The sequence below is a fragment of the Sturnus vulgaris genome, chromosome 8 (assembly GCF_052056855.1).
Source record: "Sturnus vulgaris isolate bStuVul1 chromosome 8, bStuVul1.hap1, whole genome shotgun sequence".
NCBI classification, from domain to species: domain Eukaryota; kingdom Metazoa; phylum Chordata; class Aves; order Passeriformes; family Sturnidae; genus Sturnus; species Sturnus vulgaris.
In genome coordinates, this window is record NC_142250.1 from 22646458 (window position 1) to 22674351 (window position 27894).

At 39.8% G+C, this 27894-nt stretch overlaps 1 protein-coding gene across 4 annotated transcripts in view; it reads right to left on the reverse strand.

Moving 5' to 3' along the window:
- Positions 1-21648, reverse strand: part of EXOC6 (exocyst complex component 6) — an 88377-nt gene extending 66729 nt beyond the window's left edge. For 3 of the 4 annotated variants that reach the window (XM_014875313.2, XM_088169135.1, XM_088169137.1), the window contains exons 1-2: positions 19348-19512; positions 826-997 (exon numbers count right to left, since the gene is read on the reverse strand). In XM_014875313.2, coding sequence (XP_014730799.1) covers positions 826-997; positions 19348-19430 — 255 coding nt within the window. In that variant the 5' untranslated portion in view covers positions 19431-19512. Of the gene's footprint in view, positions 1-825; positions 998-19347; positions 19513-21511 lie in introns of those variants that run through there. The other variant, XM_088169138.1, reaches the window with a different exon arrangement.
- Between the last annotated feature and the right edge of the window lie 6246 nt (positions 21649-27894).

The window sequence follows — 27894 nt, forward strand, 5'->3', positions numbered from 1 at the left end:
TTTTAATGCTGCAGGTGCAGGCAAAGCTCAACCTCAGATTTTCCCACATAGTAAGTGACTCATTAGGTCATCATAATAAGGAAGCACATTCTAGTTTATTAAAAATCTCATTAATTTTTGAACAAAGATGCTCAATGACCTCATTGATGCTGTATTTGGTCTCTTGTTATCTGAATATCCTTTATATAATGGTCTTCTAATCATAACCTCTGATGAACTATGCTCATTCTGTCTGGTGTGCATATTTTTCTCTCAAAAGTGTAAGGAGAGCTAAAAGGGACGGATCTCATAATTCACTATTCTGCATTCTGATCTGTGAGGAAATCTTGGTTCTCATATCTCATGAAAACTTCTAACATCACCTACTCTCCTGCTCATTACAAAGTAAAGAACAGGGTTTTTCTTCCACGCATAATTCTAGTATTTTTAGTTTTCTAATAAGGACTTTCAATTCTTCTAAAGTCTGACATATAAACACATGATTAGGAAAAGACCTATTTAAGAAATACTGTGTTTATCGTTTGTTGCCCTTCACCTTCTGAGAAAACGTTTAAAAAAACCGCAAAATAATTTGGTAGCACTTTCGGAAAACATATATTAAAAAATCAAAATGAGATGCAGTAAAATATTCAGCTTTGTAAATATAAATTACTGTATTAGGCAACATGGCTCTAATCACAAATACTGTTCAATTCACTTCTAAAAAATTGCTGCAAATATCAGAATGCACGTGATAAACACTCAATCTCCAGTAGAAGAGTCCAGTTCCTTCTTTTAGATTCTAAGACAGTAATATACGAAACTCTGAAAAACTAGTTTCCTTACCTTTAGTTTTTCTGCATCAGCCCTAACTTTAAGAAGTTCTGTAATAGCATCCACGAAGCCCTGATGGTGAAAATTGCACATCTTTTCTATCTCCCTGTCATGGTTACGTATGCAGGCATCAAGTTTTTCCATAAACTTCTGATGTGCATTTGGCTGGTCATCATATACAGACCTATTAAATACAAATAAGAAAATAAAAGTTTACTTTTTTCCCCAGTTGAAAATAGCATGTATGCAACAATCTTTATTGAAACTTATCTCTCTTAACAAGAAAATAAAAGGAAGCAAACTTGCTGTTAGTGGCATCATTTGGTGGATCCATTCCATCAAAACAGCATTTAAAAAAACGATGGCACAAAATTGAGAACTGATGGTGCAAAACCCAGCCCTTATGGCATTAATCCAGGTGCTTAACCAGTTACATCATGGTTGACCTGAGCCTCACTGGTCTGTTATTTATGCCCTAATGCTCAAATACGGTTACAAAAGAATCAGTTTCTCCAACCACCTCAAATAGCATGGATCGCTTTTCCATCAAATTCCACTCTTTGCTAAATATAAAGAAGTGCAAACATACAAATCTGTTTTCCTGGTTTTCCTAACAGCAGAGTTATCCAACTAAATCAGGGTTGGATGCCTCCAGCCACAATGACTGGAGCACTGAGCCGGACCCCTGGCAAAGGCAATCCCCAAGGCTCCATCCCCACCTGCCCATGCCCAACAGCTCCCAGGGCAAAACCATGACATGCACACACCTAAGGCTGCCTCCTCCATGGCACCTGACTGTCAGGAAGGGCTAGAATCAAGTCTTCTTTATTTTACTAATCCTTGAATAGTTCATACAGAAAACTCCAGCAGGAAACATGACTTAGGAGAAATTATTGGTGTAGTTTGTTAAGAAGCATCAGAAACAGAAATCTGCATGGAAAAATGCTGAAGCATGAGAAGGAGCAATGGAGACACAGGGCAATCTAAAGCTTTAGACTTTGGCAGAGTAAGCAAGAGAAGAGGTTTTACAAAGAACTGCACCAAAACCAAAGGTATGGAGTCTCCCAGCAAAGGCAAGGCACAGACACTTCCAAAAACTGATTAATAATTTGATACAGCAAAGACTGGTAGTTTTGAAGTAGCTTTTCACATAGAATGAGAGTAGCAATATGAGGATGATTTAATCATACATATACAAACACATTTGTACTGCAAACTACAAGTGTTAAAAAAAGGTGATCAAAAATCTTTAACTTTCTTTTTTAGCTTCTAATTTCCTTTCACAATTACAAAGTTTTCTCCAGATATTTATGGGGATAAAATTATTTAGAAAAAAATAAATATTAAAAATGTTAACATGTGGAAAAGGCTGAAATTCCAAGTGTTTCAGTGTTATTTGCAGAAGTACAGTCTTAAGTTCAAGACCCAGGCAACCATGAGGCAAAGCCTCCAAAACTCTTGAGTAGCAAGAAGTACTTCCCTCCCAATCTTGTGGAGAAGTGTCATTTCCCATATTCTTCAAGACTCTCTTTTCTAACCAGACATCTGGGCTTTGCTGAGATCTGAGCTCATCATCAGCACAACAAATCTATAGCTGAGTGTCTGACAGGAACATAGCTTTCAATGAAGAAAAGGATGCAGAAGAGATTGAAAAGTCTTGTAATAAGATTATACTTTTTGAGTTTCTTTTGACCTCATACGATACATTCAGAGAAACAACTGAACTTAAGTGACAGAAGAAAGGCAATATGCTGTCCTACATGCCAAAGGAAGAAAAGTCAACTCCTTATATTCCACTTGTTATAGATACCTTTTCAGGGGAAAAATCTATTGAATAAAATTTTCCAATAATAACCCCTTTTGCTTCTGATAGCAAAATAAGACTATGGTAATGAAAGCAGGTTCTTTCCTCCAAAGTGCAACAGGGGAAAAATAAGATTGTTGACCCATAAAGTGGTTCACCCCTCTCCATTTCTACCATCACATGACGGCTGGAGAGAGCAAATGTGTGCCCACAAGTCTCTCCTCCTGAGGCTCCTGCCAGACTGCCTGAAAAGGCTCCCTCAAAGCTGCCCAGGATGACTGAGCTTTAAAAGGCTGTGGTGGATGGTCATAAGTGACCTGCATCACCAGGGGAAATACCCACATGCAGAACCCAGTGCTGGCTGAAGGGAGAAGCAGCATCCTGGGCTGGGAGGAAAGAAAGGTGCAAGACACAGTGAGCACTGAGTGAGGCCTCATCAGGCAGCCTGGTGTTCTGCAGGAGAAGCCACAGGGGCAAGCAGGTACACCATAGCACTGTCACCTGTACAGAAATGGGGAAGGGATGAGAAAAAGGTTCAATGACTGATGTGCTATCACTCCAAAATACACATTACAGTTACATGAGTGCTGCTCCATTAAGGAAAGGGTCAGATATGCTGGAAGCTACAGGGTGGACACACAGGGGCATCCAACTGTCACCTGAGCTCTCGGAGAAGAAAAAAAGATTAGGAGGACCAGAGGCATTAAAGTGCCTTCACAGATATCTGGTAAGCATGACTGTCCTCAAATTGGGCTGGACTCACCATTTATATTGCACTGCATGCTAATGAAAAAAAAAATCAACAAAACCAACCAAAAACCCAAACAAAAACTAAAAACAAACCAAAAACACACAGAAAAACAAACAAAAACCCCAAACATACAAAGAAAAGAAAGTTCAATTTATTACTGCTTTCTTTAGCCTTTTTGTTTAAGGATGGAAGAAGCCTCCAAGTTTAGGTCTCCTTCCAGTGTTCTCAAAGAGAAGTGAGAAAGGAGCATCATTATCACAAAGACTGGGGACTTCTATCTATCATCATGTGCCCAAACTGTAAATTGTGTCATGTAAACAAAAATGAAAAGAGCAGTAAATCTCAGTAAAGAAAATATAACTAAAATAAGAATGAGACTGCAAAAAGATGGTACAAGAGGAGCTCCATAGCTGAGTTTGTACCATCAAACGTTCTTTGATGGCGGCAATGCACTGTGTTTTAGGACTTAGTTATTGCATGATGTTCCAGGAGTACCCAACAGCTGCCATGAAAACTTTTGATCCATTTTACATATGTGCTAACACTTTCAGACGTGCTCTTACAATACTGACAGAAGGAAATCCTTTGCAATTAGAAGATTTCTCTTTAAAATGTTATCAAAAAATTCCAGAAAACACAGCCAGAAGTTCTGGAAGTACAGACAATGTAGCATTGACAATACAGTTGTCACTATTATAAAAATATGTATTGATTATTTTCTTCAATATTTAGGCCGCTTATGCTTAAAGTTAATTATAATAAAGTACTGGTTTTTTAATCTCAGGGGTATTATCACAATATTTAATTGAAAATAATATAGAGAATAGATGTTCAAAGGAAGGCGGAAGAAAGCAATATTTTCCCAACACCTTTGGCACAAGATTACCCTTCCTTCTTAAAATAACAGTTACTATTTTGTGGCATACATTGTATTCTTTTCTGCAAGGATAAAATTGTGACCTATGATTTAAATCAGTATTTTGACAGACCTCCCTAAGATGCACTAAGAGTATAAATTCCATGTTAATTACACACGTAAACAGCTCCACCTTGTGGGAGCAACAAATCAACGCTCGTCAGCACGAGTGAAAAAAACTCTGAGACAGAACTGCTTGCCTTTACAGAAATATATCATCAGAGTATTAAAAAAAAAAAAAAAATTCACACTTTGTATCACTACATTCTCATCTACGTGAGAAAATGAATAAATGCATTTATTGACTCCCTTAGGACACTTCACACATGCAGTTTCAGGGGTTTCAGAATGTCTGGCCTAAAACACCAGCCTTTTTGAAAATATAAGTGTACACTGCAGAGCCAAACCATCTTTGGCCATGGAGAGAAATTAGGCTTTTTCTCAAATCTGCTAACTTAACCGAGACAATACACACCTGATTTAACTATTAGGGATCATCATACATCATAGTTTATTTCTGATGCTGAAGCTCATTTTCCATACATACACTTATTTCAAAGGTTACTATCTAAATAAAGAATTGCTACCTCTTAGTAAGTATCTGAAAGTGTGCATTTCAACAGATAATGATACTGCAAGAGATGCTGATAACAACTCTCTACTTTTGAGAGCTAAATTATCAAGCAGGCAAATCACCAATACTGCACTATCTTGGAGAGACATGAAATCCTAAAAGCATCCTAGAGATAATTCTTTAAAATTGCAAGACAAAATAAACTGAATTTACAACATGCACAGAGTTCTGTTCGAATGCGAGTGTGAAGCAGTAACCCTTCTAGCTCCATTTCTTCAGGAGATGACAATGACATGCAATTATGTCTACCCTAAAAATCTCTCACTGTAAATTGCTTCACATGCAGCAGTAGGAAATGTCATAAAAAGGAGCAAACACGCCTAGGATACCAGAGGAATTTTTACGTGTGCAATACACAGTTCTTTCAGGTTTTGTTTACATTTGTTTACATACACCTCTGAATGAAGAGCCTCAAGGATCCCCTGTGCTTTATGGGCCCCTGAAGTGGATGCTGATGGTCTGAAACACAGCAAACTTGAACTGTGTCAAACCCAAAGACACATGATCAGTTTTCATTAAAACTGCTTTCAACCTCTTATCTGCCCAACTATAAGAGCCTATAACTACTAGGGGCTGATTCATACCATGAAACTTCGACAAAGTTTTTATTCTTGGAATGAGTCTTCAGACTGGATAAAAAAAAGAAAACCACTAATGTTGGAGACAGAAGTATATATTTGATTTTGGAACCCAAGAAACCCAAACCAACACAATGTTATCACCATAATTTTCAATCTGAGAGAACTTTAACTTGAGTGACTACTTAGTCACCAGTATGGCAAATCAGTGACAGGACAGGTACTGATTTCTTTCCTAATCCACAAGGGCAAGCAGGGAACCCATGAAGAGCATAAGCAGAGCTGAACAATTTTCCTGGTAGCAGGTTATCTGTCTATATTCCCAGAATTCTGTATATAAACTGAGACACTTTTTTTTTTAAATCATTCCAACTGTTAGATAAGTCATATTAATGCCAGACTAGGTAAAAAGAATATAGTGTAGAAAGTACTTGAAAAAGGAAAAAGAATAAACTAGGAGCAGTCAGAGACTGACCTAAAGGAGAAAAATGTCTGAGTTCACTGGATACATTTTATTGCAATAGGGATATTTTTACCTTGATCTTTCTTACCAGGCAGGCTGAAGGGAGAACTACAAGCATCAACAGATTTGAATTCAAATCTCAAGAAATAACGAGGGAGGATTTCCAGATATGCAACCATTTTTCAATTGAAAACAATAACATTTTTTTACTTTATAATGTAAAAAACTTCCCTAAAGCTTTTACTTTCAAAACAGAAATACAATATGAAAAGCATGTATTTAATAGGTCTTATTGGTGACTTTTTGTGTTTACATGCAAAAATATACTGAAGCACAAGAGGGCACCATCCTATGCACAAAAATACCAATGGTTAAGTAAGTAAAAAAGCTTATCTCCAGAGAACTAAAATTTAGTTTAAAATTGTAAAACTTTACATGGCAAGAATTCCATGCAACCCTTCAAAAAAATTAACATTCAAATTAAATTATCCTGAAATCATCTCATCTATTCCATAACGACAACTCCAATACATATACATTATCACTCGAAATGAGCATCATAAACGTCTTCACAAATGGTTACATCTCACTTCAAAAATATATTTCTGCTATCATTTCATACAAATATATCCTGATTTCAAGCACAGAAATATGTCCTTAAATGCCTGACTGTAGGCGGGAGTAAAAGAGGACGAGAATTTCACCAACGAGGAAGGAAATAAAAAATTAGAAGCAAAAAAAAAATCATATAAGCCCAGACATTAATTTAATACATTGACTGGACTACTGGAAGGGCAGATGGAAGGGTGGACAATACAAGTGCATGTAGACTATTAAGTGTAAAAGGAGAGGAGCCCAAAATAATATTTTGGAAGTTCAGCAAATACCCCAAATTTGCTTCTTCCCCTCTTCATCTCCAGTCTATCTCCACATCTATGGCCTCAAGACTACAAAATTACAATAAGCAGACCTAAGTACAACTTCTAGTGTAATCTTCTTGTTTTAGCATGGAAAAGTAGACTTCAAGAATAATCAGAGTGGGGACTAAAGTAATTTTGTCTCGTATGTATAGCAATAGCTGTAACTTTTTGAAGGAGAGAAGAACTGCTCAGGAACTCAGGCTTCAGGCCAAAGAAATGAACTTGAAGAGTTTATTTTATTAAAAATAAAGTATCTATATGTTCATGAGAAAATAGTAATTCAGAAGATAATATGAATTCCGGGTTGGTGATAACTCTCTCACTTAAAATTATTACCAGAACAGTCTATTAGATAAAGAAAAAAGTAATATTTAACAAATCTGATTGCAGTTTTTAAAAAATTATTTCTTGAAGGTTTTGGGATTTTGTATGTTTTTTTAAATAGGCAGTGATTCAACTATTCATTGCAATCCATGTTCAGGCAAGACAAATCGGAGCTTATGGAGCACTACTGTAAACTTTTTGAGAGAACAATTCTCCTTCTAGTAATCATTTATAATAGGTTCTAGCAGCAGCAGAGACTTTTAAAACAAATCATGTATTTTAAAATAGCCAAAAAACATGTCAGAAAAAAAGAGAAAAAAACAGCAATCTTTTTACAGGATGAAGAAACTCCCTATTAATGACTTGCCACCTTCCACCATTTTCACACCTCCCCCAGCCCATCCTGTTCTGTCCCATTTCTAGGATGAATTGCACGTTTCCCCACCCCTGTCTATATTGCCACAAAGTCTTTCATTTCCTGATTACACAAGACATATGAAGCAATAAAAAACTGTATGTACACATTCCTTTCAGGACACTGATAACCACTCAGTAAGTGCCAGTTACAACTCCATGAATGCTGTGACAATGACAGGAATTACACGTATCTGTACAACAGTTGCACGAATTTGACATGGAATGTAAGTCTGACCGTGCAACTTCTGACCTTCAACAGAAGCAAGAGAAAAAGATTCATTTGTAGAGCTTCAAATTAAGCAGCATGGAGGGGGGAAAAATTCCTGATTACATTGATCAATTAAATGAAGGTACCAAAAACAATCCCCCCAAACACGTATTTTTTTATTCAATTTTTCAAAGTAATACTTTAAACAAAACACACACACAAATAAACCAGCTCTCAAATGAAGAAACTGTGCTTAAGGGTAATAATGTTTTTAGAATTCATATCTTGCTCCCAATGCCAATTTTGTCCTGATGCTCTCAATTAGTTTACATATGCACACTGCAAGAAGTGACCCTCTAGATGCTCTCCCTATTTTTCCTTTCATTGAAAAAGATCCCAAAATGAAACAGCAAATAAATTTTTAAAAATAAAATTTTAAAATAAAGTAATAATTACAATTCAAATTTGTCTGATGAGTTTAGCGGGAGCAGTGCAAGCACAAAACACTGATAATGCAAATTAAGATTCTGCCCTTAAAGCAGCCCTGTCACATTGTGACTATAACCATGGCATCTCTAACCACGATACTGTATCATACACTCCATTTGAGCTGCAATTTCACAGGAAACACTGCAGAAACTTCCTTTGTCCTACAATATACAAAGATATTTTCTGTTTACACAAGCTGCAAACTTTGTAAGGATTTTTCCATGGAGTAATGTCATATAGGTGGCTGCATACACCCTGAAAAGCTTTATAAAATAATGTCCAGGTGTTTCCTGTAATTCAATTGCAGTTATGGTAATAAGCACATTTCTTAAAACCTAAGCAGCCTTTCAATGCCAGATGCTACCTATGTTCCAGTTCTGCCATTCTTACTCATAATTATATCTCACCACTCTATTTAAAAGCTCACATTACATGCCAGAACAACACAGACCTCAGCTATGGCCTATTCAGAGAAAAGATTTTATTAATCTTAGTTTAGCTGTTATGCTTTGCTTGCCTGCTTTTCCTGGATGTGCAATTTCTGTGAATTGTTCTCACTAATAGTATCCTGTTTCTATGAGCAGGAAAAGGCCGAGTACAGTTTGTTAGTTAACATTACTTCCTATAAGCAGGGTCCTTATTCTGTAGTAGCAGCACTAGAGCAGTCATTGTTCATGCTGGATAAGCAATGGATCATGCTGATGGCTGTTAATGGACATCCTCTGCAGCGAAACATGAGCTGATAATCAGCACACCCAGATTTGCAATAGACTTCCTCCTTCCTGTTTTTACACTGCTGACCAAGGAGATGCCTCTTCCTGCTGAGCCTTTGTGCGACTTACTGATGTATGAAGCAAGAAACTGAAAAACAAGTGCAGTGCTACCGCTTTTTTTCCTAATTTTGTGTTGTAACAGTAGATAAAAAGGCAGCAAAGGAAACGACAGCTTTGCTTGCTCTGGTACTGGCTATCGCCATGGAATGGAGTGCCAAGTTTGGCCATCTGCTTCATATACCTACATGGATACAAGTGGATGTAGCTGGAACCTATGTTATTTCCTACAATATGAAGTAGGAAACTGAAGTCTATATAGCAACATTTTTATCTTCCCTTAATATTTCCAGAGACTGTTTGTTACATGAATTGCTATATTTAAGGAGCGATGGATTCATCTGTAAACCAAATTGTGAGCTTCTAAGTTCTTTTAAAAAATTTAATGAGATTTCTATTACACATGTACCAGAATTAATCTGGCATCTATTACAACCCCTAGCTAATCTATCTAGAGCACTTGGGACATAATCTTCGAGATAAATACAAACCAATTGTTTTGGAAGAAAATAAATTTCATATTTCAACAATCTCATATGTCTCTTCACTGGACATATAAAAGAGAACAGAATATTTAATGTCAGAAATGTCTAAGTTACTTATTTCAATAGGCTTTGAATATCAATACTACAGAGATGTAAATACATTATTTCAGAAATTTAAGAAGTTCCAGATAAAATAAAATACCCAGTAATTAAAAAGTTTCAAAAGCAATTGGATTAAGAATGTATTCTATTCAATACAGATCAAATCAGACAATTCTTTGCTGCGTCACACTCCTCTGCAAACACATAATATGCAAGCATGTATTTTACAATGATTTTGTATTATTCATTTTTAACTCTATAAGCTCACCTAGCCTATACATAAAAATTCATCATGTATTTAATTCATGTAAAACAACAGCCTATGCTGTATATTTTTTGCATATATCCCAGGATCACTGAGGAAAATAAAACATCTAAAAAAAAGTCTGTTTTCAATTCAGAAGCTGAACTGAAACTCAGAGTGTTTCTCTCAGTCAGGAAGCCATTGAGAGTATTGATGCAACTGACTAACTCCAGTTCTCTACCTCCTTGACAAACAAACTAGAAAATCTGTTTGTTTCTTTGCAGCTTCCTAAGTTTATGAAACATACCAGAATAAATATACAGTATAAAACTGTATTTACTATGTTACTTTAATATTGAAATTAACTGAAAACAAAGCAATGTTTTCTTAGAAGTTTCCATGAACAAAATGGGGTAAAAATCCTTCAAAGTCACTCCATGCCTAAGGAAGTGTGCAAACTGTGAAAGTCCCAAAACTTGATAGTTTAAACACTTCCTTTTCAAGCTGAAATGTCTCAAAAGTATCCCCCAGGTACACATATGACAGTACATGCTTTATTAATTTTGTATTACTCTGATTCACAGGAGAATTACAAGTTACGCTCACTGCAATTTTGCAAGCAAATTACTTTCCCTGAGACACAATGAAAATCTCACTCACACTACTAGAACCGAACACTTTCCTCATGATATATTAAAAAAAAAAAAAATCCCCAGTGTCTTCTAGGTCTTCTTTGTCCAATCCCATCTTTCCATCAAGGCTGATGCACTCTAAAATCCATTTCCTTCCTTCTTAATACCTCCATCAGTGATTAAGTTCCCTACTAGTTTGCTATTACTGGCAAAGGTTGAGGTATGGGAAGGGCTTCAGGCAGGCTCCAGGAGAGATCATTAACTCCTTCCTGCACAGGACCCAGTTTGTCAGGAGTAGAGATAGTTCCGTAGCAGACGTGTACAAGATGAGGAAGACATGCATTGTTGAAAATACTTCATCAAGCTGAGCCTCAAATTGAACTGTAATTTTTATATCAAACTCTGTGGTGACAGAGATTAGGCTTGGGCATTTCAACCATCACCAGAAAACAGCCAGAAAGATTAGCCACAGCTAGAAATTGCAACTAGCCACAGCAAGCCCTTCAGTGAGATAAAATCTCATGTGATTACTTGATGCTGATGCAAAGCAAGGTCTGTATTTTTGAATTAGTACTTAATAGTTTACTACAACACATAAAAATAGTTTCTTATTCGCAAATCCTTTTCTGGCATTATCTTAAAAGACATCTTTAAGACATTTTAATCCTCTTCAATTTGAATGAGCTCATTTTAGTAGTATAATACATAAAAAGCAACAGGACAAAACTTGCAAATACACCAGCACTTACCAGGAAAAACCAGACTTCTATATATCTGAATTATGCTAAGGCTTCTCAGGTAGATATCAATGGTTCAGCCACACACAAAGCAAGCTGGAGCATAAGGCTATGCTGTTGGCTTTCCAAAAAAATCTGCAAGGAAGTAAGCACCCGTGTGACTGGAATTTGTGAAGGATGTAAAATTATGCACTTCATATGCACATGGCAGGTCCAAAATCTGGGTCACCAGACACAGAATAAAATCAGCTTGAGGAACAAATCAATGAAGAAATGACAGGAATAGGAACTGGCTTTTCTGAATTTAACTGATATAAGAGTGCACAAGCATAAACTGTTCATATGAAGAGAAGGCTGAATTTAAATGAGACAATGACAAACTGCATGAAACATCTATTAAGTATACCATGCTGATGATGATGTACCAGATGACTCCCCTATTTTAAAAGCTTTAATATATTTTGAAGCTTATTTCCTAAACACTGGGACAGTTTCAAGCTCTTTGGTAATGCTTGTGAAATTGGAGAGAGCTATTTCAGAACAATTCACACAGGTTACTAGCCAGCTTAAAGCTTCACTTGGCAGTTGCCCATTTGGAAATCACTGCAAGAATTGAGTCAGAAGCTGATGCATGAACAGTTAAAAGATCAAGATAACCTGATCTGCAGACACATTCTTCATGACAAACTTAATCAGCATTGAACCTAAAGATTTTTTCACAACAAACAAAACGCAGTACAGATATGATTACCTGCAAACAGTTTCAGGCTTTATAAAAACATGAGAAGTAATATGTTGAAACTTGCAGCAATGCAAGTGATTCCTTCTAAAATACTTTTGCTACCAATGGCAAATATGACCAGAAAAATTAGACCTGAAGTTCTGCTGCTGAATGCCAGATTAATCAGTCTACAGCACACACACTTTGTATGCTCTTTTGACTCTATATAATGGACTAGCAATAAAAAATAATTGCCTCTTCATAGGAATATACATCACATAGACAGTTGCTTTATCTGACTGTTGTCTTTCAACTTAAATACTTGGAATACCATCAAATCCTGCACCAAGTAATAAAATCTGCAACTGACACTACAAGCAATCCTCTATTTTTTAGCTAACAACCCAGTTACAAAACAGAAGTTAGCTATTACAATAAAGATAAATTGATATATGTAGTGGTTTGGGCTGGGGTAGAGTTAATTTTCTTCCCAGTGGCTGGTATGGAGCTGTGTTTTGGATTTGTGCTGCACACAGGGCTGATAACACAGAGATGTTGCTGTCATTGCTGAGCAGGGCTCACACAGAGCCAAGGCCTTTCTGTGCTGCCACGCTGCCGAGGAGGCTGGGGGGAGACACAGCCAGGACAGGGGACCCCAACTGACCAAAGGGATATTCCAGAGCAGAGGGCATCCTGCTCAGTACATGAAGTGGGGGAACAAGGAGGAAGGGAGGAGATATTTGGAGTGAAGACATTTTGCTACAACAACCCCTGCAGTGCCACAGGCTGGAAAGAGTGGCGGGACAATGCCCAGGCAGAAAGGGACCTGGGGGTACTGGTTGACAGCCAACTGAACGTAAGCCAGCAGTGTGCCCTGGTGGCCAAGAAGGCCAGTGGCTCCTGGCCCGTGTCAGGAATAGTGTGGCCAGCAGGAGCAGGGAGGTCATTCTTCCCCTGTACTTGGCACTGGTGAGGCCACACCTCGAGTGCTGTGTCCAGTTCTGAGCCCTCAGTTTAGGAAGGACGTTGAGACACTTGAGCACATCCAGAGGAGGCAACGAGGCTGGTGAGGGGCTTGGAACACAAGCCCTGTGAGGAACAGCTGAGGGAGCTGGGGTTGTTTAGCCTGGAGAAAAGGAGACTCAGGGCAGACCTTATCACTCTCTACAATTCCCTGAAAGGTGGCTGTGTAGTCAGGTGAGGGTTGGCTTCTTTTTCCAGGCAGCAGCTGACAGAACGAGAGGACACAGTCTTAAGCTGCGCCAAGGGAAGTTTAGGTTAGAGATCAGGAAAAACATCTTCACTGAAAGACTGATTGGGCTTTGGAATCATCTGTACAGCAAAGTGGTGGAGTCATCATCCCTGGATGTGCTTAAAATAAAGACTGGATGTGGCACTCACTGCCATGGTTTATTTAGCTGATGAGGAGGTGTTAGGTCAGAGGTTGGACTCGATGATCTCAAAGGTCTTTTCCAACCTACTTCATTCTGTGATTCTGTGTTCCAAGTAACCACTATGTGTGACGGGGTCCTGCTGTCCTAGACATGGCTGAACACCTGTCTGCCCATAGGATGCAGTGAATTCCTTCCTTGCTTTGCTTGTGTGTGCAGCCTTTGCTTCCCCTATTAAACTGTTTCTATCCCAACCCACATGTTTTACAGCTTCTACCCTTCTGATTCTCTCCCCCATGCTGCAGGTGGGGGATTGAATGAGCAGCTAGGTGGGCTTGGCTGTTGGCTGGTGTTAAACCACAACCAATATACATGAAAGTACAGTCCTGATCCAAAAGAGATCACAGCTATCACACAAGGAATTTCCAATTCTTTGGGGCTACTTTGTTACTTCTGTTTGGAAGGGAACCAGGAATGAAACATGTCAACTTGAAAACTGAGAAGGGCTTGAAGACAGACCATTAATCAAGATAGGATCTACTGATTTTCAAACCAATAGCTTACAATTCTAAAAAGATTATCATACTATCTGAAATAAAAATGTATGATCAAACCATTAAAATTCTGATCTAAAGCACTGGCTGATGATCTCAGACATCTGCTCTGTATTTAAAACAAGAGGAAGCTATAGAGAAAAATGCCAATTGTTGGCTCATGCTCCAAAACCAAAATAATGAAAACACGGAAAAAATTACTTTAGACAATCCTACCAGACAAGTAAGACCACAGGAGAAAAATTAAGGCAACCACATTGTTATTGGATAACCACATCACAAATCCCAACAGACCATAGGCAGAAAAAGTATTTCCCTGCCTGCAATTGTGTAAATATTGTAGAATCTTGCCACATTTTGAGATTTCATTCATACTGCCTATGTTACCACTTACCAACTGCTGTGCTGAAGACATAAGATCACATATCTAAATCATGGCTGATGAAAACTGTAATGTACACTTTCAGTAAAACTGAAGTTACATAACATTTAAGCACTTTGCTCATTTTGCTTTGGACAGCCCCCCTCAATGAATACAAGAATATCTCCAAAATACAAATTACAGATCCCAGTCTGGGCAAAGCACCGGCAGTTGCTAAGTGCACCACAACACAGTAAAAGCAGCAGAATTAGACTCACTCCGTATCTCTAACTCTGAATTTTCTTAGAGACCTCGATCAGTAAAGGACAAAATAGTTTTGCTTATTTTTGTAATGATGCCTTACGAAAGTGCAGCTTTTACCTTTGGCTTTTCTGCAACACAAGGACAGAAGTTAAGAATGAAAAGCTATCAATCGGTTCTAACACTTCAGACAAACTCATTTATGACGTGTGACCTCTAAACTCTGTTTAACCTAAATGAGAAAAATGCAGCGCTATACAGAAATTATTTTGCTTTGAGTCTCAGCTCAGTGCTGCTTTTACCAGTGCAATGCAGTCCTAGATCAGTGGAAGGTGACTGCAGCATACTGCAGCATCAGACAGAAATGCACCAACTGAACGATGCTTGTGGGTGTGATTGCTGCAGCCAAAGACAACAGGACAGCGAAATGGCTTCACAGGAGGCTCTCTAAGAACTCTGCAAAGAAGTTTCATGTGCAACTTAAAGCAACCTAGAAGAATATCTAACAGTTACCAGCCAACAGTTTGGTGATGACAGATTTCAGGAAGAGCGAATCTGATTAAAAGCATTTTTACACTGACTTTTGAGGAGCACTTTCCAAGCTGTGATTGTGGGTTAAAGCTACAGAGTACATTCTATTTATGGATACATCAGTAGACATAGCACCTCCTTATCAACTTCACCTTAGCAACAAAATTTCCATTATCAAATCCCCCACAGTTTTTATATTTAATTTTACTTCTGTATTTTTGCTCAGTCAATGGATTGTGGGCATGGAGGTACTCCCCTGACAGGCTATGTATGGGAAACACAGAACACTGCAGACTTAGTGATGCAAAGCTCACAAGATGAAGTGTTTAGAGAAAGTCTACCATATGCTTATGAAATATAGCACCAAACTAGAGTTTAAGAGTTAATTCATTTATTTTTTTAAAAAGCTTTGAAATACTACACATTACTACAGACTCAAAGAGACTCATACCTATAGTAGACAGGGCACTGGCAGAACAATTTCCATTCTGTCAAGTTTCACTTTGACTTTTTTCAACCAACCATAAACTAACAATCAAATAAGGTCAATTATTTTCTTCTGAAGAAAATTTGTCTTACTAGCTATCACAGCATGTCTAACTGGCTATTCAAGAAGTGTTAAGACACAGAGTTCAGTGAGGGCCTTAAGCTTTTTGTTATTAACTTTCTGATCTTTCTGTTGTTGTTGAGAGGATTATGGAAACTGCCTTTCCTTCTTTTTGTCTTCTTCCATTTCCTTTCTAAAGATTAGAAATGCAATAGCTCTCCCTGAGAGAAGCTCAAAAGTATGTATGCAACAGGAATTATACAATATTAATATGTTATATAAAAAGGTGAGAGTGATGAGCCTTTAACAAGTTTTGTCATTAATCTCATTTTGTTAGCCGTTAAAGCAAAAAAGATGCTGATAAAAGCTTCCCAGAGTCTGATGGAAAAAAAAATCCTGGCTTGCTATATACACAGTCTGCCTATTTAATGAAAGGCACGTTGGCTTAGTTCTCATTTATAATGATTCAGCATGTGTTATTGAATTTAGAGATGCAAGCAAAATAGCAGCAAATTTAAATCAATAAATTCACCCAGTTAAAATCTAAAAAGAAAATTAATTTAATCCAATACAATCTCTTCATTTCTTGAGATGCACAGTAGCCTTTAGGAGCTAACTCTCCTAAACAGTAAATAATTCCAACTGCACTAGCTGTATGTTGATTCTTCCTACAAAGGACCTGCATTTCACATTCCTCTTTATGGACAGATCTCAGCAGTAGAAAATCACCTGCAGGATCTGTATGTTGTTCCTTACCTGTAAATTATACACAAAACCATTATATATCAATAAATGCTATTATTTTTTATATTATAAGAACAAGTGCTGCCACTCTTGCAGCAGGGTAAGAAACTGCACCCTGGCAGGGACAGCTATACCCAACCAGCAAGTGAAACACTGAAGAAAATCAGGAGGAAAAATGTGTTTCAGGCCCACAAGAAAAGAAGTACGCTTCCTTTGTGAAGAATGGATGCACTAGGAAGACATTAATATCTTGATATTAACAATTAAGGATAAGTCACATCTTGCATATCCTACAATCTTCAGCATTTACTATTACCTCATGCTACTTATCCAAACCACTCACCTCGAGTCCCTCCTTTTGTTCTGCTGTTTAAATAGGTATGTTGGTACTTTATTTCACGTGGCAATGCTATAAATACTCTCCCAGCATTACAAACCAGAGATTACAAAAATATTCCACTTTACATAATGAAATTAATGTAATCTCAGCCATTATGTGAGACAATTGGCTTCAATAGCTTCTGTGACTGGAAATCAATGGATCACTTCATGTTGTAGCCTTATGCAACTGCACGTAGAATTACTCATTCCTTTGATTTATATTGTTTAGCAAGTAAAACCTAGATCTCATGCAGAAAATAATGCTCCATTTTACGTTTATGCTTCTTTCATTGAAATAGATCTTGTAATTTGATGTGGGACTTCAGACTTTTCAGTTTCACACAGCAATTCACAAATTGTAACAGAGCTGAGCAGACAGCTCAAGTTTTGATCTTAAACACTGCTGTTCTTACGGAGTGGAAGCATATTTCTGTGGTGCTTGCTGGGACTTCTTTCAAAACACTCAGCCAGGTGTAACCACTCTTTCACCTCATGTTTTTTTTATTTGTAATCAAACATTACAGGTTAAATGCACTTTTTCCCTAAAAATCTTGAAAGTCAACAATGCAAAATTCCCTTACTGGAGAGTCAGTGATAGGACAGGAGCATGCAAAAAACTAAGAAATTAAGTTTTAGTATTTATAAAAACATCAGCACATTTTAAATGCTCAATATGGATAAGAGATTCATATAGTCCCTTCCCCTGTGGATACCTTCTTCTGCTGTGTAGCCTAATAGTCTGTCCTTTCTACAGGTTACTCTGATATAAACTCTATAGTGAAGATGGTGGTGAAACTGCAATTATACTTAATATTTTGCTGTGGTTTTTTGCAGGCATCAGCTTCAACCTGCCTGGGCTTGTTAAGTGAAACATGGTGAAACTGCCTCCAGGGACAACTCAAGTCTGAAAGCATCCCAGCTACTTTCTGTCAGCCTAAGCCCACAGACTCTTACAGGTGAGGCTCTTGTGATGCTCAGCTTCAGCATCTCCACATTACTCCCAACAGCAGCTGTGTTTAAGGAACATAAGAGGAGATCAGAGCGCAGTTTGCTCTAAGCTGACCTCCAAGATCAGACTGAGCCAGCAAGCAGTCCCCGTGTGATGTCTGGCCGGCCCCACCACACTCCCCGTGGGGGCTCTCAGAGGACTGATTAGCCATGGACTCACACAAATGCCCAGACTGCTGCCTCCCACACAGCTTTGGAGGATCCACTGTAGACACATGTAGCCAACCTCAAAATCAACTGTTATGATGTACAGAATTACCCATTTGGCATACAACAGAAACTCCTCTTCCACCAGTTCTCAGGACTGGGCTCCTCACTCATACAGCCTGCATTCACCCTTTCCCAGCCCTGTCCACACTCTCCAGCAGGCACCATTCCCACTGCAGGAAAAGCCAGCAGCACCATGCTCATTGCTTTGCAGCACACTGCCACACAAACTGCCTTTTCCAGTTTTCTGCACACAAGCTCACTGTATCTTCTCAAAGAGATAACATTCAAATCCACAGTTCTCTCTCCCCCGTCTGGTTGGTGCCTATGTTTTGGGGTTTTTTTTACTTCTTTCAGATATCTTTAATCGGGGAAGCACCAGCAAAGCTTCATGATGAAGATCCCCTTTTCCCTGTGTTTCCTCTACAACCCAACTCACTCTCCACAGGCCAAGGCCTTATCTCCCCAGCTCTAAGTGAAAGGCACTTCCACATTCGCCTCTAACATGAAAGGTTATGCAAAACCTTTTCTTTAACATGCAGGTTAAGCCATTTGGCAGTATATGGAAGTGGAGGAAAACGACAGAAAACCAAACCACTGAAGTGATGGCATACCAGCAATGCTCTGAACTGTCACATTTCCAAGGAAACTGACCAGGGTAGTAGGTTTCAGAGCGCATCACTTAGAGGTTGCCCTGTGGAGTACTGCAACACCCACCCATGATACGGTTTCGGTCCCGTTCTCAGCACAGAACCGGGGGTACCGGCACACCCAGGGAGCTGACTCGTGTCCAAGTGCGGGCAGCAAAGGCCGGCAATGGGTGACGCCGGGCGCCCCAAGCCCGGCCACCCGCGCCGGGCCCAGGGCCGCCCCGGCCCGAGGCCACACTCCAGCCCTGCCGGAGCCGGGCCATGCCCGGCTGCTTCCCCGGTAGGCAATGCCAGGGATCGGCCAGCCCGGAGCCGGGCCACGGCCACCGTCTCCGCTCGGCCCCCCCTTCCCTGCCAGCGCCCCGGCACGGCGTGACAGCCCCGCTCCGTGCCCGCACCGCGCCGACCCCTTCCCTCCTCCCCGCAGCGCCCAGCACAGGGGGCGGCGGTCGGGTCCCCACGGAGCGGCACCGGGGGCTGCGCGTCCCGTCCTCGGCCGCTCCCGCCTGCGGCGCTGCGGGCGGCCCCTGGGGAGCAGCTGTCAGAGAGCGCGGCCGGGCCGCGCCGCGGCTCCCCGGGCCGGCGGGAGGGCAGGGCGGAGGAGCTTCGCTCGCTGGCGGCACCGCGGCCCCCGCGCTCCGCACCTCAGGGTGGGTCCCACGCAGGCCGTGTCCGTGCTCTCGATCTCCTGCAGGATCCGATCATGCTCGGGGAGACTCTCCGCCATCTTGGATGGGAGGGACCCGCCGGCCGCGCCGCTGCGGGAGGCGCCGAGGGAGGAGCGGCGGCAGAGCCAGGCGGGGACCGCGGGAGCTGGCGGGGAGGGTTTCCCGGTGCTCACGAGGCGCGGGGCGGCGGGAGGGGCAGGTGAAGGTGAGGGGAAAGGTGAAGGTGACGGGGTGCAGGTCGTGCCGGGCCGCGCCCCTCGGGTTCGCACCACCTCGGCGGTGCTCTGCTGCCTTTGTCAGGGGCAGGGCTAGGCCGGGGCCGCCTGGAGAGCGCGGCAGAGCCTTTTGGTCCCCATGGCATCTCCGGGCACTGGTGTCCGGCAGAGACCGCGGGCAGCTGCGTCTGCCCGGCGCCAGCTCACTGTGACAAACGAGGGACACACAAAATGGGGCCCCTGCCCTGTCCCGGCCGTGCTGTAGGGTTCAACGCGGCCTTTTCCACTGAGCTACTTCTGGTTTGTTTCGTGGTGTGGTCTTGTATTATCATTATCATTATTATTGTTTGTTTGTTTGTTTGTTTGTTTTGATTCGACCGCTCCCGCACACGCGGGCCGTGCCCGTCCCGGCAGGGAGGCACCGACCCCTGAGGCGTTTCTGCATTCAGGTTGTGTCACTGACTTCGTTCCTTCCATTCTTTATGGCACAGAAGCTTGGGTGTCGGGGTAAAAATAGAACCAAACCAAGCCAAAACAAAAAAAGTGCACCTTTAAGTGCAGTGGCTTGCTGTGCTTCACTAGAAACTGACATAATGTTTCCTAGTGCTTTGTACAGCAAAGCTTGGTGTGCCAATGAAGGAGGAATAACCTATTTTCTATTTAAATTTTACACTTCGTGTCCTGTGGTGAGGGATTAACTAATCCTTGGGTTTTGCATGCTCAGGAGACAGGATGCACCTGCTTTGTGGGCAGAGTTGTCTGCACACAAGTGGGAAGCTCGTCTAAAGAAATAGGCCAGATATGTAAAACTTCAGGGTAATGTGTAGCTACTTTTTCCAGTAAGGAACTGACAGCATTTGACAAATATGAATGCATCGAGGTCTACAATTGCATTTGGCATCTTTCCAGTTACTGTTGTCAAGCTCATCATTTCTCCTGTCTTGGTGCAACTACACCTGTACATGAGTTAATAAATAGCACTGAAGACGGTGCACATCTTATCTGTGCTTGTGTCTTTATCATTTTCAGTGTTGATTCAGATGAATTTATTGATGACACCTACTAAATCAACAAGGACCATTCTAAAAGTGCTTACAAAGTGTGTGATTAAAAAAAAAAAAAAAAGGAAAAATCCTACCATTTGTAGTATTTCCTTGAAGAAATCACTCAAATGCAGTAACAGTCTTCCCACATTCCTTTTTTTTTCCCATCACCAAAATACTGAAGTGTAGATTGACACATTTTTCAGGGTAAATTTAATTTTCTTTTTTTAGCGTGATTGGTACTGCAACCTGATGCCTATGGTGCCAGGCAGGCTATTTTTAAAACTCTTCTACAAATACTGACAATATACCTAGACAAATTACATTGCAATCTTATATGTACTACTTTTTTTAAGTTTTTCGGTTGCACTTTTACCATTAAGCAGTTTCCACAAGCTACAAATGAAAAAAAAAAATAAAACAAAAATAAAACCGACTTCAGGTATTTAGAAATATCAACAGTAAAACCTTAAGTTAATTGAGTCTTTGGTGATTAAAACAAAAGTTGCATTTATTAAAAATTTAAGAGTAAGAAGCAGTGAATTCTTTAAAAATGTAGCTGTTAACTTTAAACTAAAAACACTACTACAAAAGAGAAAAGTTCCCCTTGTTTTCATTTTTAAGAGCACTTTCTTTTTTCACAAATCTACAGCCAGCCATCAGAAACAGATCACTTTGTCCTGGTGAAAAAAAAGAGTGGAGTAGGTGACCTTGGTTTGTATTTTTTCACTTAGGGCCAATCACATTGGAATTAAACTCAACTTTCCTGTAGACTTCAGGGTCACAAAAACAAAGTTTCTAATATATTGTGCTGACAAAAAAAAGCTATAGAATGGAACACATCCATCATGAAGAGTATAATACTATTAAAAAGAGGCATACCTTAGGGTGGTTCCAAGAGGCAGCTCAAAGGACTGGATCTCAGCAAGGGCATTTTCATATATCTGATCTTTATTTTCTTCTAGATACAATTCTGAGAGATTTGACTTGCTTTTCCTTGCCATAGAGTAGCATAAAACTAATCTAACTTTAGGAGAAGACTTTCATTCTGATTATTATAGTTGACTAAGTGACTCTGTAGTCAGCAAAACCAGGCATAGAAAAAAAGATCCTGTGCTAACCTCGTGACTCCTGAGGACTTTGTGTCCAAGAATGGTGCACAGCTGCTCTTTTCCTGTCTGCTGCTAACATTTGCCTCGTATGCACTACCCAGGCCTGCACAGTCTTTTGTGGATGTGTGTCCAACAAATTTCCTGCCAAAATATTTTTACATCCTTGAAATAAATATTAAATCTGAAATTTAGTAATTTTGAAAACCTAACTTAGAAGGAATTTCAGACACTAGACATCAATGTTTAATTTCTCTGTTAAGTTAAAAATGTTTTTTAAAAAATCTGTTTTCCTTTTGCTATAGAAAAAGCTTGCACACAAGGACTTAGATGGATTTATGAAAAAGATTTATGGATCTCCTAAAGCAGATTAGAAAAACAGACAAACATTTATGTTCCCATCATTTTCCTTTTCAGCATTAGTAGCTGTGACTTATAATAACAAATTGCAAAAAATGCTCTGTGATGACTATGGGGTTTGCATGTGAGAAAAAAACCCAACCTGTTACTGATTTATTACCTGCATGGAAAAAAATGGATAAACAAATGTTGAGAGCAGTGCTGCTGTCATGTCATTTTCATGATGATGGCAAAGAAAACACTTTGCACAACTGCTATGAATCACTTTAATTTCAGGCAGTTATTTCAAACATGACTGGAGTTCTAGATCTTTAAGTTTAAACGGCTTTTTAGAAGCCTAATTCAATATCATTTGGATAATCAATATATTTTGGTTTGAGGAGATGAGTTCACATTGCAGTGGGAAAGAACACTAAAGGCTGCAGTGAGTTAAGGCTACATACAAATTTGCAATGTTTCCTTGAACAGGCTGCTTTAATTACCAGCTTATTTTTGAACCAAAATTAAGCAATTGCTCTGTTAGCCTTGCTCTGCAATATGTTTGCTGCTTTCATGTTCTACATGGATATGTGAGTAATTTTTACACTTTTCACCAGAAATGGGAGCCTGTGATTGACCCATTCAGCCACTGGATGTCACACAAACGCAGATGAAAGGATGGATATTGAAACTACTCATTCTAATCTTAACAGTCATCGGATTCAGTATTCATTTAACAATTATGAGGTGACGCTGTGAAACTAAACTGCAAAAATTATAACAAGCTCCAGTATATTGCTGTGCTAGAAGAAAGTACATCTACTACCACTATGGAAGAGCAGAGGCAGGGCAGGTAAATCAGAGATATCTCAGACATCTACACCCAGCCATTACACACTGCGGCTGGCAATAAAAATAGAATGCTGTGGTGGAAGCATGATGATTTATACAAAATGTTTGTATGAATATATTTATGTGATTTTAAATTATTTTGATTCTTACAGAGGCTTTGGGTAAAATTTCTTCTTCCTCCTTTCCCAAAAAATTTAAACAGTACCTTGCTTTAGGAAATCAACTAACCAAAATAAACAGGACTCTGAATCTGTTGTGCAAATGTTCTTGTTGGTATCACAGCTGCCTGGAAATAAATATGTTTAATAACAAAGCAAAACAATGTAAAAAGAAGCAAACAAATACAAGGTGAATGACCAAGAAATAGGCAGATGTTACAGTCTCTTTGGTTGTGGCACTGGATGTTGAAGTACCTTGGTTCTCTGGACAGGATCAGACCAAATTGCACCAGGCCTGGCTGCTCGGCTCTCCAGAGTGTTTTACACCTCCACTGAACCTGTCTGAGACCATGTCATCCAGAGAAGGATCCAAGGTACAGTGGTGGATCTGTATCTGACCTCAGATCCATGGGCAGGAGTACAGCAACACCTGCCCAAAGCCCTTTCTGCTGCAATGACCCTGCTCCTACCCTGTGCTGTCTGTGCAACCTGTGCTCCCCTTCCCCACTTCTGGCACCTGCTCCTGCCCACCATAATTCCAGTGCTCAGTAGACATGTCCAATATCTTTCAGTCATACAGGAGCTTTTCCTTTTTCCAGCTGCGCTCAGAGCCACTCTCAAAAGATTTTAGGGAACTACCTTGTTCAAGGAAATAAAGTATTTTTGTAAAAATACAAAGGGACAAATTCAGTATAGGCATTTGACATCCACTTCTGGCAGAACAGTGTATCTTTGCTTCACAACTATACATAACTAAACGGTGCAACTAAATGGTTTGTCAGCAAAGACAATGCTAAGTAATTGTTGGGGTTTTTTTTTAATTTATGGTACTCTCCATGCAGAAAAGGACGTTAGATGTCAGTTACAGTAGTAGACCTTATGATTTCTGAGGTATTATACTTGTACTAGTTAAGATTTAACCAGGTCAGGAAGACTGAGGAGGTATTAATCTTCTAGGAGTTCCTGGCAGAAAATGAGAAGATCTTTTCTGTGCTGGTTGAACTGACACTATTTCTGTGAAGGAAGTATTTCATTATCTGGATAGGCAGAAACCTCTGGCCCTGTAAGCTATAAAGAGAGCTGTTGTCATCTTACCAATCATCCTGAGATTTTCCTTTGAAAAAATGATCCAAAGCACCTATTTCTTGCTGAAGGTGCAAAAACTGTTCACAGCTCAGAAGAGAGCAAGAGGGGAAATTGAGGCAAATTATCAACAATATTGTGAAACAGGATGCAGAGGCTTATCTAAAGCAAAACCACTTTCACCATGTCCTTTCTCCCCTTCCTCCCCTAATTCCTGCTCTTCCCCAGCCCTAATGGGATAACAGAGGGCCAAGAACTGCTGGTTTAAATCTTGCCTGTTTGTGTTGATACTTTAAAAATACATTTTACCCACATGGCCATTACAAGAAGTGAAATGTGCTGTAGAATAGGATCCTTACTGGGTATGCAATTCTAATGTAGATTACTTCCTTTTTTTAAAATTGCCAATGCGTGATTAGCAGCTTTGAGTCTGTTTAATTTTCTTTCCCAGTTGGATTGGAATCCATTTTGAATGAATCATGGAAAAGAGAGAAGGGGGGAAATGTCCACCCTCAAATGGAATTACTATAGATAATTTGCACATGCAATGCCATCCATAACAAATTACTTCATTGGTCATTGCCCAGATATCTCCTCTTTACATCCCTCCACAAGGACAACAATGCCATTAGTCATTTCTCTGGCATCTCTTGCTCTGCTACTGCCTTCTTTCCTGGGCTCATCCCCAAACTGGACCCTAGCAAACCAGCTCATTCTCCCTGGAAACTGAACTGGCTGCTCTCTTACCCCCCGTGCTTGTTTTTCTGATGGCCAGACCCATTTCTGCCACTCAGATGAAGCATGCTAGCAGCAACCCTATCAAATGATTCTTGGGGAAAAGAGGCAGAAAGGAGATGACGGAATTACCACTGCCATTTTTTGCCTTTTCCCTTTTCACCTAATATACAGCCAGTACAATAGGTATCAGCAGGGAAATTACCTTTTTTTATTTCAGAGCATTTAAGTGAATTATATTCTCTGAATAGTAGTCAAAATCATAAATACTTTTTTTTTTTAATTACACCAGATTTAAGAATTGGACAGTATATATAACAATCTTCACCAAAATACCGAATGAACAATGTTCTATTTCACATGGGGGTTTTTTATGGTAAATTGTCAGAACAGCACACATCTCTCCTGTTAGGAAGGCAGTGCATCACTAACTACTTTTTCATGTCATTTGACATTTCACTGACATCTTACAAATGCCTAAAAATATCTGGAGAGATCTTCAGCTGGTTCTGATGTTATCTTTGTAAGAGTCAATAAAGGCTTTGAAACCACTGGTTGAACAGAGGCACTTCTGTCTGGCTGCAGTGGGAAGGAGAGGAGAGTCACTGTCATTTATATGTGTTTATATAATGCTTGGTGCCATTGAAGAACAAGTACTATTTCATTTTCATTGCAACATACAAACCATATTTTTTAGCATAGCTTTTGAATGATGCTACAAAGTAGCATCTTTATCATTCTACAGAACAAAACAGTCACGTGCAAAAAATTTTCTTTCTGCTTACCTTAAGGAACAGGCAGTGACTAAAACCCTGAGTCAGGAACATGCCCTGGGAGCCTGAGGGCTTTGCCTCTTTATAGGCACTGAGGAGCTCTATTACAGATAATTTTCTGGAGGACATCTCTTTCCTTCAACAGTTCAGGAGGGCTTTTTTTTTTTCCTTCACACTTTTAAGAGCATCCAGACTTAGATATCCAAAGCATTTATATTCCTTATGTGAACCAGGAGAACTTTCCTGGGAAAAACAGCCCCTGTTCTAGTTTGGGGTATGAACGAGTCAGAAATTAAAACTACTTTTTGAGGTTAGGAATGAGTGCATGATGGACATGTGACTGGTAATGGCCAAGTGATCCCAGCCTGATGAGCTGCTCTGTCAGCTGAGCCACAGTGAGTGACAGACGTGGTGCTCACTCTGAGTCTATTCTCACTGAAAATCGAAACGCCTTAATTGAAACTACTATGAGCAACCCACTCAGAAGTGATCATTTTTATCCCAGCTTTTATTCTTTTAATACTTCAGGAAGAAAAAAAAACACTTGTCTGAATATAGGCTTGAATCACTTTAGCTAATAATTAATTAAGCTAAATATCTCCATAGGCATTTTCAGTCTCTCAGGTTCTTATTTCAGTTTAGTTAGAACTCCACATAATTGATTTAAGTAAAATAGCTCTGCCTTGGAAAGGAATATTATCACATAGTTTTTTGCACAAGTTCTGTACAGGTCAGGCTTATGCTTCTGCTACATTCTCCACTCATGCTTCCCTGAAGTTTGTAAGAGGGAACAGTTAACATTAGGTTAACTGTGTGATGGTTGGTATTTGTCCTTCTAGTCAGATCTGGCCAGAGGAAATCTTCAGCATTCATTTTGCTGAAGAGCCCATGCCTATTCGGTAGTGTTAACAGCAATCAGGAAATTTAAAGGAAGTACATTGACTATCTGCTGCTTAGATAACTGGGTCTTAATTATTATGAAAGAAAAAGAAAAGCCAACCAAGCAAACATTGCCAAATAATACTACACTTCAAGAGAAAATCTCTTTTCCAGTAAATGAGTACAAGAATCATTATTTAAAGTATCACATCACATTAGCTGTTTTTTTGTAATATTTCCTAGCTATACTCAATTAACGTGGCACGTTAGACCTTGTAAATCAACACTATTAGCTTTGAAAGGAACCACTTGTTTTTTGAGAACATTCCAGGCCACAAACACTTTTTCCAGTGAAAACTGAACAATTACAATAAGACTCTGTTTTGGTACGAAAATAGGAAATGATGCTAAACAAAAGGGAATGTTTGTTTAGAAATTCCAAGGCCATTAATTTATATTAAGAAACTGTTTGTGCTCAGAGACTATAATCAAAAGGTGATGTGAATCATTGATCATGAAAGGACTTTATAGATAAGGAGCAAGTGCAGTGCTGGGTGATTGTATTATATATTAACAACTTTCATGAGCAGCTTTTGCTGATTCATTTGGCAGGAAGTGAGCTGCCAAGAGAGATTTCTAGGGGAGGAACAATCAACAATATTTTCATATAAAATAACCTCCAGTTACTGTATTGTTCTCACAACATTTGATAATGAATGTTTTCCTGTTCAAGAAAAAAAACCGCATAAATCACAAAAACAAAGGCAAATCTGGTTTAGTGTTACACTGCTATAAATACACATGGTCAAGCAAAGTAAGGGCAGGGTCTGATCAATTAAAACATTGGAAAACTGATAAGTACTCTTTGTGAAATTGCTGCACAGTTCGGAATTAAAGATATGGTAAATGATATTCTTTTTGGAGGAAAGAAAAGTCACACCTTTCTTTTTCTTCTTGGTTCAGAAGCTCACTGGCCATGGCACACCTGTGGTATTTTATCCAAAAGGCAACACTTGGTTTCCGTTCAGGAGAGCAGGACCTCCACAGACACCAGTTCTGGGGGCTAACACCGTGCTGGGAGGCTGCTACAAATGATGGGAGGGCTCCGTGCTTTGAGCATGGAAACGGAATGACTGCAGGCAGACCCAACGCAGCCCAGCACACGGATGTCAGCAGGCCAGCCCCACCAGCACACCCCATGGCACAGGGACAGCTTGGCCCTCCCAGAGAGGCAGCCTGGGCAGCACAGCCAGCCAAGGAGGGGTCCCCACTGCCCCACACGGCGAGGGGAGATGGGGGCTGTGTTACATAAAGTGCCCCAGGGAGTGTCTGGGAGT